At 45.0% G+C, this 18,448-nt stretch overlaps 3 protein-coding genes and 1 pseudogene across 3 annotated transcripts; 2 read left to right on the top strand and 2 right to left on the bottom strand.

Annotated features, from left to right (window-relative positions):
- Nucleotides 1-567: 567 nt before the first annotated feature.
- On the top strand, nt 568-2,374 carry LOC125520341 (UDP-glycosyltransferase CGT-like). The gene has a single exon (XM_048685236.1). The coding sequence runs from the start codon at nt 620-622 to the stop codon at nt 2,048-2,050; it is 1,431 nt and encodes a 476-aa protein (XP_048541193.1). The 5' UTR covers nt 568-619; the 3' UTR covers nt 2,051-2,374.
- A 173-nt stretch (nt 2,375-2,547) lies between these two features.
- Nucleotides 2,548-5,885, top strand: LOC125520342. The gene is made up of 2 exons (XM_048685237.1): nt 2,548-3,106; nt 5,541-5,885. Exons 1-2 carry the CDS (start codon nt 2,884-2,886, stop codon nt 5,747-5,749), a joined length of 432 nt encoding a protein of 143 aa, XP_048541194.1. The 5' UTR covers nt 2,548-2,883; the 3' UTR covers nt 5,750-5,885.
- Nucleotides 5,886-10,460: 4,575 nt separating this feature from the next.
- Nucleotides 10,461-13,783, bottom strand: LOC125518588 (annotated as a pseudogene).
- A 2,809-nt stretch (nt 13,784-16,592) lies between these two features.
- On the bottom strand, nt 16,593-18,206 carry LOC125524525 (anthranilate O-methyltransferase 1-like). The gene is made up of 4 exons (XM_048689567.1): nt 18,069-18,206; nt 17,490-17,897; nt 17,133-17,405; nt 16,593-17,028 (listed from the first exon to the last, which is right to left on the bottom strand). The coding sequence occupies exons 1-4, from the start codon at nt 18,141-18,143 to the stop codon at nt 16,669-16,671; spliced, it is 1,116 nt and encodes a 371-aa protein (XP_048545524.1). The 5' UTR covers nt 18,144-18,206; the 3' UTR covers nt 16,593-16,668.
- Nucleotides 18,207-18,448: the final 242 nt, after the last annotated feature.

Here is an 18,448-nt window from a genome sequence, read left to right on the forward strand (position 1 = left end):
GTTTTTTAAACTATGAGTGAAATCAGTTTTTTTAAAACTTTTTCAAAATATATCCAACATATGTCTTGTTTTAAATGCCATATCGCCTTTAATTCAAATATTTAAACATTTCAAAAACTAAATTTTGGTTAAGAAATTACGAGCAATTCAAAATATCGCCGCCAAAAAAAAAAACCCGAATGCCTTCTGTTTGGAGAGAGTCTTGTGTATGCAGTCAGCCGCCCATCCATGCACTCCTCTTGTCTTTCCTAACAACCATCTGACCTATGCATGCCAGTGTTGCTGTATTTTATGTACTCAGCATATTGATCTTGGTGCTAAGATGAACGGTACCATCCCGCAAAAAAAAAAAGATGAACGGTACCAGATGTATAGGTAGGTACCGTTAACGGTAGATTTTCCACTTTCGGGTACTCTCTGGTGTCTCACGCAAAGCAGGCCCGTTACACGTGCCGACCATGCAAGCGTTCGCCCATGCAGCTCCTCCGGACTCCCAACGATGGTGCAAGCCCGCTATAAATCGAACCGGCCGCTAATTGCTTTGCCCACTCCTCTCAGACGAGACAACAAACACTCGCCAGTGCACACTCCTCTCAGTCACAAACCCGACTGCTTGCGAATGTCTCCCGCGGCGATGCCGAGCTCCGGCAACCAGGGCAGCGGCGCACCGCATTTGGTCTTCGTCCCGAGCGCCGGCATGGGCCACCTCCTCCCTTTCACCCGCTTCATCACCGCCGTCGCCACCATGGGCGTGGACATCTCCGTCGTGACCGCCCTCCCGACGGTCTCGCAAGCCGAGGCCGAGCACTTCGCCGGCCTCTTCGCCGCCTTCCCCGCCATCCGGCGCATCGACTTCAACCTCCTGCCGTTCGACGCCACCGCCTTTGCGGACACCGAGCCCTTCTTCCTGCGGTGGGAGTCCCTGCGCCGCTCGGCCCATCTCCTCGGCCCGCTCATCGCTGCCGCCGCACCGGGCGCGTCGGCCGTCATCACGGACGTCACCCTGGCTTCCGAGGTTATCCCCGTAGCTAAGAACGAGCTGAAGCTTCCATGCCACGTCCTCTTCACGTCCGGCGCAACCGTGCTGGCATTCCTCGCCTACTTCCCCGTCTACCTTGACGGCGCGAACGCAGACCACCTCGTCGGCGACGTCGACGTTCCCGGCGTTCGACGCCTCCCGTTCGATCACTGCCCGCGGGTGCTGCGCAACCCCGACGGCCTCTTCACCAAGCAGTTCATCGTCAACGGCCGCGAGATCGCCAAAGCAGACGGCATCCTCATCAACACGTTCGATGCCTTGGAGCCAGAGGCACTCATTGGCCTGCGAGGCGGCAAGGTCGTTCCCGGATTCCCTCCGGTGTTCGCCGTCGGCCCGCTCAAGTCGACGCCAACCGCCGCGAGAAGTAGCGATAAGGCGGGCTCGCCTATCGCCTGGCTCGGGGAGCAGCCAGCACGCTCGGTGGTCTACGTCGCCTTCGGCAACTGCAACGCCGCCGCGCAGAAACAGATCCGCGAGATCAGCGCCGGGCTGGAGGCGAGCGGCTGCCTGTTCCTGTGGGTGGTGAAGACGACGATACTGGATCGGGAGGACACGGCGGAGCTGAGGGACGTGCTGGGCGACGGGTTCCTGGGGCGCGTGCAGGGGCGCGGCCTGGTGACCAAGGAGTGGGTGGACCAGGAGGCGGTCCTGAAGCACCCGGCCGTGGGGCTGTTCCTGAGCCACGCCGGGTGGGGGTCGGTGACGGAGGCGGCCGCGTACGGCGTGCCGATGCTGGCATGGCCGACGTTGGGCGACCACAAGATAATCGCGACGGTGATACGAAGCGGCGGCTTCGGGGTGTGGATGGAGCACTGGAGCTGGCAGGAGGAGGATTCGGAGGAGAGATCGGTGGTGAGCGGGGCGGAGATAGGGGAGAAGGTGAAGGAGGTGATGGGCGATGAGGCGATTGCGGCAGGCGCGGCAAGGATGCGCGAGGAGGCGGCCAAGGCCGTTGCCCCAGGCGGCTCCAGCTACCGGAGCATGCACGAGTTCCTCGCCATGCTCAGCTGACTGTTTTAGCGACCACTTTCTAAGCACCGCTACGTGACGATCCCAGGCTCCCAGCCCTTGGTATCAGGTTGGATGGATGCCTTCTCCTGGATCGTGGAGCCATGCGGCGACTTCTCTGCAAGGTCTGCTGGCAGTTGACTAAAGATCGCATCCCGAGCAGTACGCAAGTGTAGTGTAGAAGCTTCACGGACCATACGGAGTATGTATCAGTGGGTGGGTTTTGTGATATGTCATAGAACGCACCACCACTCTCTAATAATTTTGGTGTTTTGGCCAAAAAGGGATAGGGTCAAGGAGTCTTTAGAGCAAGTCTAGTAGAACACTAACCCTCAAACCCCTAAAAATAACGGAATCAATAAGTCCCGAACGTGCCGTTTTTTAGCATCTCGCCCCGAACGCCCTTCTAACCGTTAGATGACAACACAGATCTTAAAGCATGTCAGGCCAGACACGTCATCTCCTTTTTCGTTCGGAAAAGCAGGCGCCGCCCCCGAACGTTTCCATCTCCCACCCACGTGCGCACTACCTTATCCACTCCTCTCGCCTCGCAGTCCACACCCAAGCAAAACTTCTCCGCGGGGCACGGAGGAGGCGGCCATGCGCCGGCGACGAGGTGGGCCGACTGAGATATCGATCAGATAGGGAGGGGGGTGCCGCTCGGCGTGAGACTCCTCGTCGGCGCCGAGGCGCAGCCAGCGCCATCCCTCCAAGTTCGGCTAGGGACGCTGCGGCCTTCCTTGCTTGCCGGTTCGCCTGCTCGGGACTCTGTCCTAGCCGGAGTTGCGGCGAAGACGAGGCCAGCGTCTGCGCGGAGGAGCGCCACCGGACCAGCCATGGGACGACGCACGGCGGAGATGGGGCGGGCTGCTCTGTCCTTGCCGGAGATTGTTGCGAGACGGAGACGAGGCAGGCGGCGGCGCCGAGGAGCTCCAGCGGTCCCAACATCGGACCACCCCAGGCATTTGTGCTCCCCGACATGGTCACGAACGCGAGCTGTCCCGCTCCCGCCGGGGTGCTTGGAGATCCGCGCCGGTGTCCTAGCCAGAGCTTTGCTTGGTAATGCCCAGCCCCAGAATTGTTCCATTTCTATGATTTTTTCTGTTCTAGCGATGCATACATCACAAGTGAATCGGCTGGGCAGAGGTGAACTAGGCCATTTTGTTTTGAATGTGTCAACTGAAACCAATAGAACAAGTGCTTCTAGGAGTTATTGATTCCGTAGAACAACTTTTTCTGTGTTTTTTCGTTACCACTCTTCCAGGACGGAATGTCATTTTGTATGTTGAGTTTTTGAGAAGAAAATAAATGATTCGCAGCTAGATTTGATCGGCTATGTGCGCTGAATTTCTGTAGTGGGGAAAGGTACTTTTAGAGTTTGTGGTCATCTTCGTTGAACAACTTCATAGATAGTTAAACTGAAAAGGGATATAGAGTAATCAAAGCTTGCTTTTCGTTTAGAAAGAACGTTTTCAGGACTAAACATGTACTGTACTATACATTTTTTCTTAAATTTGCTGTCTCACTAAAAATATTGAGCTTTATTGCCATGTATAGTAAATTTACCTAAATCCTCATGGTAATATTGAACTTTTATTGCCATGGCAAGTTTTGCTATTTATTTGCCATGGCTAATATACCTTCATTAATATAGTAAATTTACCTAAATCCTCATGGCAATATTTAACTTTTATTGCCATGGCAAGTTTTACTTTTTTTATTTGTCGATGGTAAATTGACCCTTATTAACATGACAATTCTACCTAAATCCCCATGGCAATATTTAACTTTTATTGTCATGGCTAGTTTTACTTTCTATTTTAATTTACCTTTATTAACATGGACAAATTAGCCTTTTGTTCCACGACAATTTTTATGTGACATACATGACAAATTTACCTTTTTTTTCACTCATGACACATTTAGTTCTCTGGAGCATGGCAAGTTTGACTTTTAGTTTTGCAATGGCAAAAATACTTTACATCCACGGCAAATTTTGCCTCTTCCACCATTCATGGCAATTTTTGCTTCTATTGAGTATGGTACATTTACTTTACAAAACATGGCAATTACTACTAAACAAAAGATTGTGCATTTTTTTCTGCGCCACATGATGGCAATTTTTCATCCACATTTTTTGCCTCTTTAATTATATAGTAAAAATAGCATACAATTTTTTAATCCACATTTCTTGCCATCATGGTAGAGATGCAACATTGCCATGATTTTTTTTTCTTTTTTGCCATTTGCACATAAAGATCTCTTTTTCACCATGGCAAATTTTGCTTATAAAGATTATGGCAAATTTTTTGGCTTCAACCCATAGTGATTTTTTAGTAGCATCTTGTTCCTTATTTTCTATCTATGACGACAAAATTATTTTTAGACCATTTCAATTTTTTTAGAGTATGGCAAATCTGACCTCTATTATTCACACCAAAAAGTGGGCTTTCTTAGTTTTTGGGTAAACTGGGTTTTATTTTCCTTTTATTTCAACGCAAAAAAGGGCCTAAAGTGATGGTGTTCGGGCTGAGCACACACATGTTCGATCAATCAACCCTCCCCCCCCCCCCCCCCCCCCCCCCCCCCCCCCCCCCCCCCCCCCCCCGTGACGAACGACTCGTTCGGTGGGGGTCGGGAGATATCGGGGTCCTTTTTGTTTGCCCCGGAAGCTATTGGGCCTGTCTGGCAGGCGTTCGGGCTGAGGGGTTGTTCGCACCGAACAAAAAGACCGAATGTTCGGCTGTTATCGGTGTCCAAAAATAACTGCTTTTTTACAGTTTTCGTCGAAAAAAAGCCGTAGACTAGAACCCCTTAACCCTCAAATCCTCAATTTTTTTTAAAGGTCCAACCCTCAAACCCTCTCCCAATCCTCAAAAGTAAGGGTTGGGGAGCAAAACCTACCCCAACCCTCATTTGACGGTTATCCTCGCGCGGGAGGGAAAAAATCCTCCCAACTCTCGTGCCCACGCCCGCGACCGCCGCTGCTAGTCGCCCCCGTCGCCGGCGGCCACCCCATCGACCTCCCGCGCGCAACGACAGCAGCATCGTTCATGAGGAATATTCCGTTATAAGGATTGGGTTTGAGGGTTCTAATCTTTGCCCCTGTTTTTCAACCCGTAAAAGTGCACAAAAAAAACATTCTTGGACCCTTAAAACGCTAGTGAGGGTTTGAGGGTTCTACTAGTAATGCTCTTAGATTATTTTTTGGCCACCCAATTTGTAGCATATCCAACGCGAACCCTCAACCCGTTTGTATCCGACCGGACAACATGGTCCAGATGTGTTTCGCAACGCTAGCCTGTATCGCTCCGCTGACCGGTCTGACACATTTTTTCCCGCAAACTCGAGACAAACTGGGGTGGTCTTTGCAGATGTCAGGACCCTGCCTCGCCCTCTTCTGACTCCCCTGACCCATCCAAAAAACCCTCATGTCTCGTGCTTTCCATCTAACGCATGCGCCGCTTCCCGCGCCGCATTCATGCCGGCCCAGATCATGCACCGACCGTCATTGATACCACGCAGGAGGAGGTGCAGTGGCTCCTCCATGACCGGCAGACAGCGGTCGGACAAGGCTGCCGTGGCGGACCAACGCCCTACCACCGCAGGAGGGACGACGACGATGACAACGGCGGCGGCATGTACGGCGATGGTGGCACGGCCGGGCAGGGCAGCCACGCGTACAAGGTGGTTGTCCGGTAGAAGTTGTCGATTTTTTTTCCAGTAAAAGGCTGAAATATCGTTTGTTTATGTAAATTGTGACAGAACTTGAATGAACTTCATCCAGTTTGATTGAATTTCATCCAGCCTGTTGCAATGCGGTTTTAATTGTATGCGGATAGCTATAGATGGTTGGCTCCCGCATCTGTGTCCATGGACTGGTCCCCCGATTCGCGGATGGATACAAAGCTGATTGCGGGTTAGCGTTGGAGATGCCCTAACTGCAGGAAGAGATCGCTGCAATTTTTATTGCTCACTTAGAATCATATTTTTTGTATATAAGTTGCATATCTCATGTATGCCACAAGTTGATATATTGTTGTATATAAGCTGCATTTATTTTGTTGTATTCACAGACTGTATTTGTAGTACATAAGCTGCATATATCTATAATCTGCATATTCGTTGTATATATACGCTGCATATATTTTATTAATGCTTTCAATAAAAATCCCGCTTCGATACAACCCCATGCTACATGAAAAATAGAAAAGACACTGGTACAAGTCAAACTCCTACCTGCCAACCTGGCAATCACCTTGTGGGGTGTGGAGAGTGTGTGGGCCCCCGATGACAGTGGGTTAGGCGTTTTGTGTGGGCAGCTGGTTCCTTGCATGTCCATTTTTTTTTGGGTACGTCTCCTCCGTGTGGTGTGGAGGATAGCTGATGGCGAGAGTTAATTCGATTGGCTTGGCGTTATGTAGGCCGCTGAGAGTGCTTTGTAGCGGCTCCAGGAGAGGTCTGCTATAGCGGCATTTTAAGGCGGAAAATTGTTGTGAATTAAATTGCTGAGAGTTATCTGTGAACTTTTAATCTATGAAGTTTATTTTAAATTTGCAAATGTTTTTAAATCTATAAATATATTATAAATTCCTTTCCATTTAAAAAATCATGGTTGTAAAAAAAACCTTTTGATTTAACAAAAAATAAAAAAATATTCGGCTTTTTATAAGATTGCAGTAGAGTGGGCGCAAACCTATATTACAAAGCAAGCTAGTGGATCAGAGAGTCGAGTTGAGCAAGTGGGAGATTCATGGACCACCCATGTGAACATTGTACCAACAATTCTACAATTTCACCGTGGAATATAAGCTCCCAAGAGGCTCACAGAATGACCACGGGCTGACATTAAAACCGAAATATGTAAGGATATCACAATCATGCATCGAGCAACTTCAGTTTCCTCTTAAAACAAATATCGTCTTTATGGGCACTCTGGCACAATATACAAATTAAAAGACCATCAGAACATAATTAAAATCCAAGCTAATTATACAGATAAAACAAAAAACGACCACAATAACCTGCTAGATAAAAAAACGACAAGTGAAAACTGACTCGGCAAAGCCCGCGTTAGCCTCTAGTAGATACTGATTCTACTAGCCAGCCAAGCTGCCAACAGCTGATGACTAAAATGCATCGGTAGTGTTGAAGTACCAACTACGGCGGGAGAACCATATTTTTAAATCAATATTTCTTGGAAAAAATGTGAACAATGTTTCAAAATGGTGAACAAATTTCGAAATTCTTACAAATTTTAAAAACATGAACACATTTTTTTATAAAGGGAACAAATTTGAAAACGTGACCATTTTTTTAAAATGTGAATATTTTCAAAAATTATGAACAAATTGTGAATTCTGAACCATTTTTATGAACTGTCAACAATTTTTTAGAAATTGAATTTAAAATACATACTGAACATTTTTAAAATATACGGTAAACTATCTTTTTCCAAATGCACGCTGAACAATTTCTCTATGTACGATGAACATTTCTTTATATACAGTGAAAATTTTCTTTATGTATGGTGAACATTTTTATTAAATACGGTGAACATTTTTTTGAAAGGTGAACAATTATTGAATACCTAAACAAAAATTTGAAAATGATGAACATTTATATAATACACGATGACCAATTTTTAATACATGATGAAACCTTTTAAAAAACATATTGAATTTTTTTTATAATATGGGATCAACATTTTAAAAAATGCGCCTTTCATATTGAACAATTGTATAACATATGATGAGCATTTTATAATACACCATAATTTTTTTTGAAAATATACGGTGAACATCTTTTTTTTTCAAATGCATGTTGAAACAATTTGCTGTACATGATGAACTTGTTTTTATACACAGTGAACATCTTCTCAGTATACAGGAGCATTATTTCAATACGGTGAACTTTTTTTTAAGTGAACAAAGTTGGAATTTCTATAATTTTTGAAAACACTAACAAATTTAGAACTTTAAAAAATTCAGGAAATGTGAACAACAATTTTAAAGGATTTTTTTTCAAAAACAAATCCCTAAACAGTTTTTGAATTTGCATAGAAAAAACACCATATTCAACGTAGGGTGTTTGAGTATGCCAGAAAGCTCCCTTTGAGCACGTTGTTTCTCGACATCCTTCAAATAACACTAATTTTATTATTGGCTTGTATGATCAATTCAAATCACCATGCCAAGTTGTTTTGGTTTTTCTACAAATTTTGTATTTTCTGAACTTTTCTCGATCAGAAAAGGACGATAAATGGCTGGGCGTGTCGCAACTTGCATAGGGTGTCGAAAATCGTTCAAACCTGGCATGGATGCATATCATGTGCATGCCCACCTACTTGAAAATGTTAGGATCAAGGATGTACAAAAACACCATGTTGAACGTAGGGTGTCTGGGTAGCCAGAAGACTCCGTTCGAGAGCATGGTTTTTTTTTTGACAACCGCCTAATGGCCCCAATTTTTTTCCTGGTAGTTTATGACCAATTCAAGGCACCAGACAAAGTTACTTGTGTTTTCTACAAGTTTTGCATTTTCTGGACCTTTCTCGATGAAAAAATACTGATAAATGGTCGGAGGTGTTGCAACTTGCACACGGTGTTGGAAGTCGTTCAAACCTGGCATAAATATCTACCATCGGCATTCCCACTGGGTGAAAAATTTGGGGTCATTTCAAAGATGTCCACAAAAATGCAATGTTCGACAATGGTGTTCGGGTAGGCAAGAAGGGTTTGTCTGAGAGCACGTTGATTTTCGACATCCTTGAAATGACACCAATTTTTTATGACCTTGTATGACCAATTCAAGGAACCATGCCTAGTTATTTTGGCTTTCGACAAATTTTACATTTCTGGAGTTTTCTCGGTCAAGGAAGGCCGATAAATGGCAGGACACGTCGCAACTTGCATATGGTGTCAGAAATCGTTCAAACTTGAAATGAATACCTAACATGGGCATGCCCACAAGCTTGCAAAAATGGACGTCATTTCAAGGATGTCCAAATGTAGATCATGTTGAACGGAGAGTGTTCGGATACGCCAGAAAGCTCCATGTGAGAGCACGTTGTTTTTCGACATCCTTAAAGTGCCCCAAGTTTTTTCCATAGTTTATTATGACCATTCAAGGCATCATGTTAAGTTGTTTGGTTTTTTTGGCAAGTTTTGTATTTTCTGAAGTTTTCTTGGTGTAAAAAGGCCGATGAATTGTCCAACGTGTCGCAACATTCAAATGGTGTCGGGATTTAAACAAACTTGTCATGGAAGCCTACCATAGGCACGCCCACTTGGTTGTAAAAGTTAGGGTCATATCAAGGATGTCCAAAAATAGACCGCCCCATTTTTTCCCATGGCCTTGTATAACCAATTCAGAGTACCATGCCAAGTTGTTTAGATTTTTGACAAGTTTTGCATTTTTTGGATTTTTCACTGTGAAAAAGATCGATAAATGGCCAGACGTGTCGCAACATGAATACGGTGTCGAAAGTTACCATAGGCATACCCACCTGCTTGAAAAAGTTGAGGTCAAGAATGTATAAAAACACCATGTTGAACGTACCCGTGACCACGACCAAAGGAAACCAGAAAAAGAAAAGATAAAAAGAAAAAGAAAAAACAAACCCCCGACTTCCTTGTTCACTGGGCACGAAGAGAAGAAAGAACAAAAAAAGAAAAAAGATGTAAGTATTCGCATAAGGTGAGTTGTGTGGTTGGCTACTGCGGCGTACGCTTTTTTGAACACAATACAGACACAAGCGTTTATACATATGCGCACACACTCATCCTATGAACGCACATCCTATCCCTATGAGCATCTTCGAGACACTGAGTCGGCATATCATCTTGTGATTTATGAAGTCACCATAGGCACCTCGTCGTTGATAAAAACGTCTTCTTCCACTAAGAGCGCATCTAGAAATAATGCGAGCACTAGGACTTGAACCCTGGTGGGCTAGGGATAGCACTGTCCCTCTAGCCATCCAACCATAGATTGGTTTGCACTGCGGCGTACACTTAACGAGGAGGTTGCATGTTTGAATCACGTCTCGCACACTTTTTTGTAGGTTGACAAAAAAAGAAAAGATAAAATGGGTAGGCCCGGCGCAGAGGGGTGTTTGCGTATGTATACGTTCCGGTGGGCGATGCACTTTTAGAAAAGACCACCCTACCCTTTATCATGAAGGGGTATGAAGAGATCTCCTCCGTCGATGTATTTAGAGGGGTGTGCCGAAGTTGAAGTGCTTCCCATAAACACAACAGAGTCTCTACATCGAGGATAGACATAGACAACGAGACCAAACTTGAATAATTTCATCGCTGGTACAGCGTCAACAACTAAACAAAGATCAAGTATATCATTTTATTCATAGAGGTAAAACAAGTTGAAGATACAAAATCAACGTAGACATCCATTATGTTCTTTCCAAAGACAGGGCTATGATGGAATACTTAATTAGTCCTCTCCCTCGCAAGGTGTTCCGCGACATTATACATGAATTTGTTGAAGAGTATGTTGAACACAGATTCAATGAAATGGATTGTGAAAAGGGGCAACACCACTGCCCTCAAACTCTTCGAGACATTCATGTCACTTTGGAGGGAGGTCATGCACGTCATCACTTTCCAAGTTGTCACCATGATCCTAGTGGGACTTGAACAATTCGACATGTTTATGTTGAATAATCCACTCTGCTTGATCAGTGATCACCATCTTGACAATAAAAGTGTAGGCTAAAGTAGTTGAGTTTTTTCCTCTCTATAAGGACATGTTGTGACAGTTCAATGTTTAATTTTCTCTAATTATAAGATCTGTGAAATAATTGTACCACAGATACACTGTTGTGTACCTCTTCAACGAGATATTCCAAAGATTGTGCAATTAATCCATAGAGTTGGTTCATATCTCCATTGTAGACAACCTCTGTTTTTCTCTAATAAATGCCAATGCTATTTGTTCGCCGAGCACCAGTTCTTCATATCGCAGCTTGAGGAGCAACAACATATCATTCTGAAATGCTCCTGGTCTCGCAATATAAATGTGTCCTTTGTTTAGAGGCATTTCTTTCTTGGCCGCAAATCTATCCGGAAGCTACATGATACAAACAATAGTTGTAGGACCTTGATGATTAACGGTGCATTTTTTTTCCGACAAAGGGAGGATTTTACTAGCTCATAATATAATGGAGCATCAAGGGGATATAAACACAATGAGCAACACACATGGCATCGGCATAGCTAGGATGCACACAACCAACACCAACGCACACACATAAAATTCATGCCGGCAACTAGATAAGTCAAGCAAGACCAAAGTTAAACCTTGATGAGGAAAAAAACTCCGTATTGATCAAAACAATGATCAACAATCTAGAACAACAACGATATCCGCAACAACAATCACTTGATATCACCAATACCATGAGAAGGCTCCAGCAGCAACACCTTCAGGTAGGGAACAACGCTCAAGCACTGCCTTCACCGCATCTGACCACCAAAGGCCAGATCATTGGTTTTCACCCCGAAGAACAAGTCTGAGCAAGTCTTTTAACAAGGTAATGACACAATAACCAAAAATATAACGCCTCGGGTTTTCACCCCAGAGCTCGAGACTAATGCTTAAGAAGCATCACCAAATTGAAGTCATCCAGTGTTGTCACTAGCACTTACCGCGATCCCAACAACTACATGCATATCACAGTCTTTGATGTGAGATGTCACACAGGTGAAGACCATGCTTGCAAAAGCAGGCAATCGAGCCACGACAAGAGTTGATCACCACCAACAGCTTCAAAAGGTGAAGGTTATTGTCGCACATTGCAATGGAGATTTAAGGAGGAATGTTATGGGGACCGCCAAATCCTACACCGGGATGCTTTGGCAGCCCCACACCGTCCCCATGCTCCGTCGTCCTCGTCCATAGTGGCAGGATCAATCAACAAAACATACTTCTGGTTGCCACCAGATCTGAAGATCCAAGATCCTAGGTCCTATCTCGGTAGTCACCTCCGGATAGGGTCATGGCCACCGACGTCTCTCCACCCAAGACTATCAAATCCGGACAGCAAATTCAATGTCGCCACTGCACATCCATGCCCTTTGCGTCAACCCATTGTATGTATATCGCATCTTTGAAGAAAAGCCACCAAACACTAGATCGGGCCTGATCCGTGATGCTCATAGGTGCAGCCACAAGAGCCTGAGAACAGCCGGCGAGAGGCAGCGCATGCCCACCATCAATTTATCATGGCTTGCCAATTTAGTACCTCAGAGCGCTGATGAAGGCAATATGATGAATGAAATAGATGAACTTTATGGCAAGGAAAAAGCTTGGTGTAGTAGGAGCCGTGTAACCTGGCAATATAAAAAGGTGGTAGTGCTTCTAGCTTATGAGTGACTGTAACTGAATCCTTGAACTGATCAAGTGAGTGGAACACATGGTTGAAGTCGTTTCGTGGTAGGTTATTCAGGAAGACTTCGCTGTCCAGCAATTGAAGATTGTTTGCCGGCAAAGGTTGCGGAATAGTTTCACTATCTAGCGGTTACGACTTGTGTGAATGTATGCATCTCTTCGCGAATAAATGTATCGCTTCAGAGAAAGTCTAACAATGTACAGTCATCATGTAAGGATAAAGTATTATGTTTTTGCCTAGTTGAATGGGAGAGAAGAGGAGAGAGAATTGAAGCGGACTGTAAATTAACTGCCAGCTACTGCACGAGCTCCAAAAAACATTGTGAGAGTGTAAGATGGGCTAGTACTTCTTAGTAACTGACTATTACACATGTTGGCTATTAAAGCAAGTCTAATAAGGTACAGTCAGCAGGCTGTAAGAATTAAAGTATTATATTTTTGCTGAGTTGGATGCGAGAGAGAGGAGATAGAAGAGAAGCATGTTGTAGATTAAAAGTCGGATGCAGCACGGGCTTCAAAAAACATGGTGAGAATGTAAGGTGGCCAAGTATTAATCAAGTAGTATTTCTTATTAAATAGTTATTATACATGTTGGCTATTAGGTTGGCGATAGATAAAGTGGTAACTTCATATAATCAGTTGTTGACTATACTATTGATCATGCTTTTAGATTGGTTATAGGTGACATGGCAACTCCCATATAGCTACCATGCTCTCAGTCGATGCAGCCTCGCATGACTGCATGCAAAATCTAGTACGCACGTTTTCCCACATGTACAAGGGAAACGTTTTGCACCGACCGACCGGACCAAGCTTCGGTCGGCCGTGTCCACAAGCGCACGCTCCTAACGATTCAATCTGCGACATGTAAGGGCGGGTGGGCCACTCATGGGAAGATGCGGACACCGCCATATCTTCTGTCCACTCTCCCAGTCGTTCACTTCTCTTTCTATATACTTTCTCTCTCCCACGGAGCACATGGTCGACGAGGCATTGTCCTCGCCAATGATCTCTGACCCGAGCACCACAGCCGTGCAGCTCCATCAGCCACCCACTCCTTCGATCAACCATGCCGAAGCATGGTGGACTAACCAATATGACGCATATGAGCTTTGCCGAAAAAAGCCGCAACCTTGTTGTAAGATGTCGAAACCGGTGCATTGAAAAGCTACAACCTACACCCGCTGGCGTCAGATAAGACGCACCCTTGGACTCCCACGGTGCTACAATCAGCACCCGCCGTTGCTGGAACAGTGATCTCCATTTTCTACAAACGGCAAACCTTCCGGCATCGGAGGTGGTGACACTGTGTGCAGGAATCGGCATTCACCACAAGGGGCAGCAAGCTGCAACCATACACATCGAAAGCTTCAACCTTTGTGTGGTGCTACTAGAACCAGCAACGGCGAGATCTGTGACCGGGACGCATTTTTTGTTGTGACCGGTGGACGACAAGTTACAACGGGCGTGACAATTTGTTGGAACCGGTGATGCTAAAAGCTGGAACCATTGGGAATGGGAGTCGCAACTGTTTAGCCGGAGGAGCTCCAACCGTGGGACACCGTGCTCTCTCACCACCGAACCCTGCAACCGCATTGCTAGATCATCTGGTTTGCTACCACCCGTTACACTCGATGCTAGTACCCTGTGGCGAGACAAGTTACACTCGAATGCTACAACCGGATTTTGGCGATGCTAGAACCGAGGACGCAGAGAGTTGCATCCACGATGACAAATGCTACGTTTGGCAAGAGTTCAGGTGACGGGGAAGTCATCGATGCTGCAATCAGGGGGGGCACGACACCGGTGAGTCTTTTTGGTGCTGGTGCTGGCGCTGGCGGTACGGTGCAGCGACTAATCCTGACAAGGAGGCGTTGTGCTGCCACCGGCGAGGAGAGGCTTCACGGGTGGGGACCGATACATGGATTTTAGTCAATGGGCGCGAGATTCGGGAGGAGAGGGAAGGGCATAGGGTGAACTGGGTGAATCCTTTCTCCGGGCCAAATCTAATGGCCGACCGGCGGCTGACCGACACCTATCATTGCCCCATGTGCAAAGCGTTGGCCAGCCAACGTAGTGTTACAAATTCCACTAAGTGTGCGCGTGGTGGATGATTTTGTTACATGGTCTCATGATCAATTTGGATCCTACTCAGTTAGATCGGCATATAACTTGGCCAAGTCTTGGAAATTTCATGGTACTCGCAATTCTTATGGCCATGGTGTGCAATCAGACTTTGGTGCTGAAGAGAAAAACTGGCAAGCTCTTTGGAAGGTCAATGCTCCGGGAAAGATGAAGATCGTCCTATGGAGAATGGCCTGCGATTGTCTGCCGATAGGCAGTCAGTTGCTACGGCGCCATGTTCCGAATGCGGTGACATGTTTTTTCCTTAGCAAAGAGGAGCGAGCTGAGCATCTCTTTCTGTTTTGCCACTTCGTGCGCCAGGTATGACAAGTGCTGAAGCGGAATTTAGGCTTCCATCTGTGCCGTAAAGGTCTTGTTCATACCAAGCAGTGGATATTTGATTTCAGTCAACGAGCGACCTCTCTCGAGGCCACGACTTTGGTAGCAACCATTTGGCACATTTGGGAGGCCAGGAATGATGCAAAAAACAATGATGTTAGGATGCATCCCCGCGGAGTGGCTGAGAAAGCTTTGGCTTATGTTGACTTCATTATGCAGAATTGTGGTAGGATTGCAATTGCTATAAGGCGTGATACTCCAGTATCTCCCGTTAAATGGGTTCCACCGCCAGCAGATCTGCAGATGCAATGGCCGTTAATGTGCATGTTGCACTCTTTAAGGAGTCTCGACGGATGGGAATTGGCGTGGTAACCAAGAACCACATCAGAGATTGGTTACGGGCTTGCCGTGAGCATGCTGACGAGGTTACCACCCTAGAATTAGCTGAAGCAGTGGCGCTACGGCGTGCGGTGGCTCACACCCATGATCAAGGATTTTTAAGGGCCGTTTTTCAGACAGACTGTTTGTCAGTTATTCAGAAAACCAATGCCTCGACAGTTGATCGCTCGCCGGTGAGGCTCATCACTGCTGATATCAAGGAATTGGCATTCGTTCTTCTCGTTTGTTCGCTTTAGTCATGTAAATCGTTTGTCGAATATCGCGGCACATATTCTAGCTAGATCTTCTAAGTTCTCTAGTGACTCTATTTTTCATGTAACCCCGGATTGTATCCGGGAGGCACTCTCTCTTGATTATATTGACTAATAAAGCCTGATATTCCTAAAAAAGAAAACATGCAACTGCTAGGCAGTTTCCAGATAGCACGTCCACGTGTGCATGCGTGTGCAAATTAGCATGCAAGTACATATGAGTTATGACCCCATCCGGCCGGCTAATAAATATCATAAACTGCCGGACACCATCATTTCTTTAACACACGTGAGGTTTGGATGCATGAACCTACATATGCATAAGCGTAGTTAGAATGCAAGGCAACAGGTTTGAAGCATGGTCATGCCCTTCGAACGCACCTCTACCCTGTAAAAAATCAATAAAATGGTCGGTACTCTCTCTCTCTCTCTCTCTCTCTCTCTCTCTCTCTCTCTCTTTGGCTGGGCACAAATTTGTGCCATTAAAAATTTGGCATGCTATGATCCTTCTATACGTAATTGTTGGTTGCATGTCTACGGAAATTTTCTAGCATTCCCTTCATAATTTTGCCGATATGGCCAACAAAGGGAATGGGTCAAGGAATCCTTGAATTATTTTTTGGCCAGCTAATTGTCTAACTGCAAGAAGAAAATGCTGCAGTTATTATTGCTCATTTTGAACCATACATGTTGTGTACGATGCATATAGCATTTATGCCACAACCAAATTTACAAAAGTTTCACTTTGACCAAATTTATAGAAAAATATATGAATATATATCTGTTGATAAATCTAATGGCATTGGTTAGGCATTGTAAGTGAATATAAAGTTTCTAATTTTAAAATATTGACTTATACCAAATTTTATATGCACTATAATTTGGTAAGGAGGGAGTATCGTCCTGTTGATTCTTCCCAATTTATATGGGAGATACAAACACAAAAAAGTCTACATCCAAGGTGAACACAGCCGAGGACGACAAAACTTGAAAACCCCCATTTCTGGGACAGAGTCAACAACTAAACAAGACCTGGTAGATGATTAAGTTCATAGAGAGATAAAACAAGTCAAGATACACAATCAATGTAGACCTCCATTATTTTCTTTTCAAGGACAGAACAATGATGGAATACTTTGTCTTCTCCCTCGCAAGGTGTTCCGCGACATTGTACGCGAATTTGTTGAAGAGTATGTCGAGCACAGATTCACCAAAATGACTTGTGAAAAGGGGCTCCATCACTGCCCTCAAACTCTTGGACACATTCATGCCGCTTCGGAGGGGGTCGTGCACTTCATTGCTTTCCGAGTTGTCGCGAGGATCCCAGTTGGATTCGAACAATTCGATGTGATTTATGTCGAATAGTCCACTTTGCTTGATCACCATCTTGACTTCGGTAAGTGATGGACCGTAAAAGGGTAGGTTAAAGGAGTTGAGTTTTCCCCTCTCTAGGAGGCCCTGTTGTGACAGTTGAATGTTTAATTTATTCGCAAAAAAAAGTTTAATTTTCTGTAATTATAAGAGTTGTGAAATAATTGTACTAAAGATATACTGGTGTGTACCTCTTCAACAAGATATTCCAAAGATTGTGCAATTAATCCATAGAGCTGGTTCATATCTCCATTGTAGACGTCCTCTGTTTTTCTCCCAAGAAATGTCAGTACCATTTGTCCGCCGAGCACCAGTTCTTCATATCGCAGCTTGAGGAACAACAACATATCCTTCTCAAAATGCTCCTGGTATAATTTAACTACAGATGGTGGTGTAGTCCTCGCAATATAAATGTTTTCTTTGTTTAGATACATTTCTCTCTTGGCCGCAAATCCATCCGGGAGCTACATGATTCAAACAATAGTTGTAGGACCTTGATGGTTAACAATAATGATAGACAGATAAACTGTGGCTTGCCAGTTTAGTACCTCAGATCGCCAATGAAGGCAATATGATGAGTGAAACAGATGAACGCTATGACGAGGAAAAAGCTTGGTGTAGAAGGAGCCCGGTAGCCCGGCAATATAAAAAGGTGGTAGCGCTTCTAGCTTATGAGTTATTGTAATTGACTCCTTGAACTGCTCAAGTGACTGGAACACACGGTTGAAGTCGTTTCCGGGTAGATCATTGAGGAAGACTTGGAGCTCCATGAGGTTGCCATGAAGCTTGTCATGGTTGCAGCATATTGCTTCGATCACGTTGGAGACAAAGATGAGTGTGTTTTCACCTGAAGAGCAGCCTAGGTCAACAACTATCATTGTTGGATGGGGCAAATCCATGCACACTTCTATCACCGCCTTTTCAAGCACCGGCTTAGTTTGAATCAAAGCTTTCTTCTGGTAAAAATGAACAAAAAGAAACTTTACCATTTAAGATTGATAGAAAGTGTAACCAGCTCTGGTGAGCCAGAAATGTCGATGCTAAGTACTATAAAGGAAACAAGGGCAGCATATTTGTTGTGAATTTTGGTCTTTGAAAAAGCGCTGTGAGTTATTTCTTCAAATTACCTGATGGGTAGAGTTCTTGACATAGCTGGTCTCTCCTTCTCCTTTGGCCATATGGAAATCGCTGTCCATCTTCATGGCCACCTAAAACTCTCGAGGAAGAATTTGTTTTGTTGGTATGCTCAACAACGAAAGTATATATATGCTAGCAGATGTGTTGCCAATAGCAGCAGCCCTGCTCAATATATAGGCGACTAGCTTGCACAAGAGGTTGGAGTTGTTTCTCAACTACTCCTACTACACATGGGTATACAATTTATTTATTTTGAAAGAGGAGAACATAGGTACATTGGTTGGTCCTTATTTTCTGCCAATGAACCTAGTATAGATGTCCTCCTTCACGTAACCTACAAAGTCTAGGGCAATGCTAGGTCATGTTTGGT

Source organism: Triticum urartu, chromosome 7 (assembly GCF_003073215.2).
Source record: "Triticum urartu cultivar G1812 chromosome 7, Tu2.1, whole genome shotgun sequence".
In the NCBI taxonomy this organism is placed as follows: domain Eukaryota; kingdom Viridiplantae; phylum Streptophyta; class Magnoliopsida; order Poales; family Poaceae; genus Triticum; species Triticum urartu.

Excerpts from the sequence above, each read along its gene's own strand:
- LOC125520341 (XM_048685236.1), top strand. The coding sequence starts at position 620 with ATGTCTCCCGCGGCGATGCCGAGCTCCGGCAACCAGGGCAGCGGCGCA.
- LOC125520342 (XM_048685237.1), top strand. The coding sequence starts at position 2,884 with ATGGGACGACGCACGGCGGAGATGGGGCGGGCTGCTCTGTCCTTGCCG. Across the intron at positions 3,107-5,540 it reads CCTAGCCAGAGCTTTGCTTG|ATCATGCACCGACCGTCATT; the intron begins GTAATGCCCAGC and ends ATGCCGGCCCAG.
- LOC125524525 (XM_048689567.1), bottom strand. The coding sequence starts at position 18,143 with ATGAAGATGGACAGCGATTTCCATATGGCCAAAGGAGAAGGAGAGACC. Across the intron at positions 17,406-17,489 it reads GCCTTCATTGGCGATCTGAG|CTCCCGGATGGATTTGCGGC; the intron begins GTACTAAACTGG and ends TGAATCATGTAG. Across the intron at positions 17,029-17,132 it reads TGGAATATCTTGTTGAAGAG|GGCCTCCTAGAGAGGGGAAA; the intron begins GTACACACCAGT and ends CTGTCACAACAG.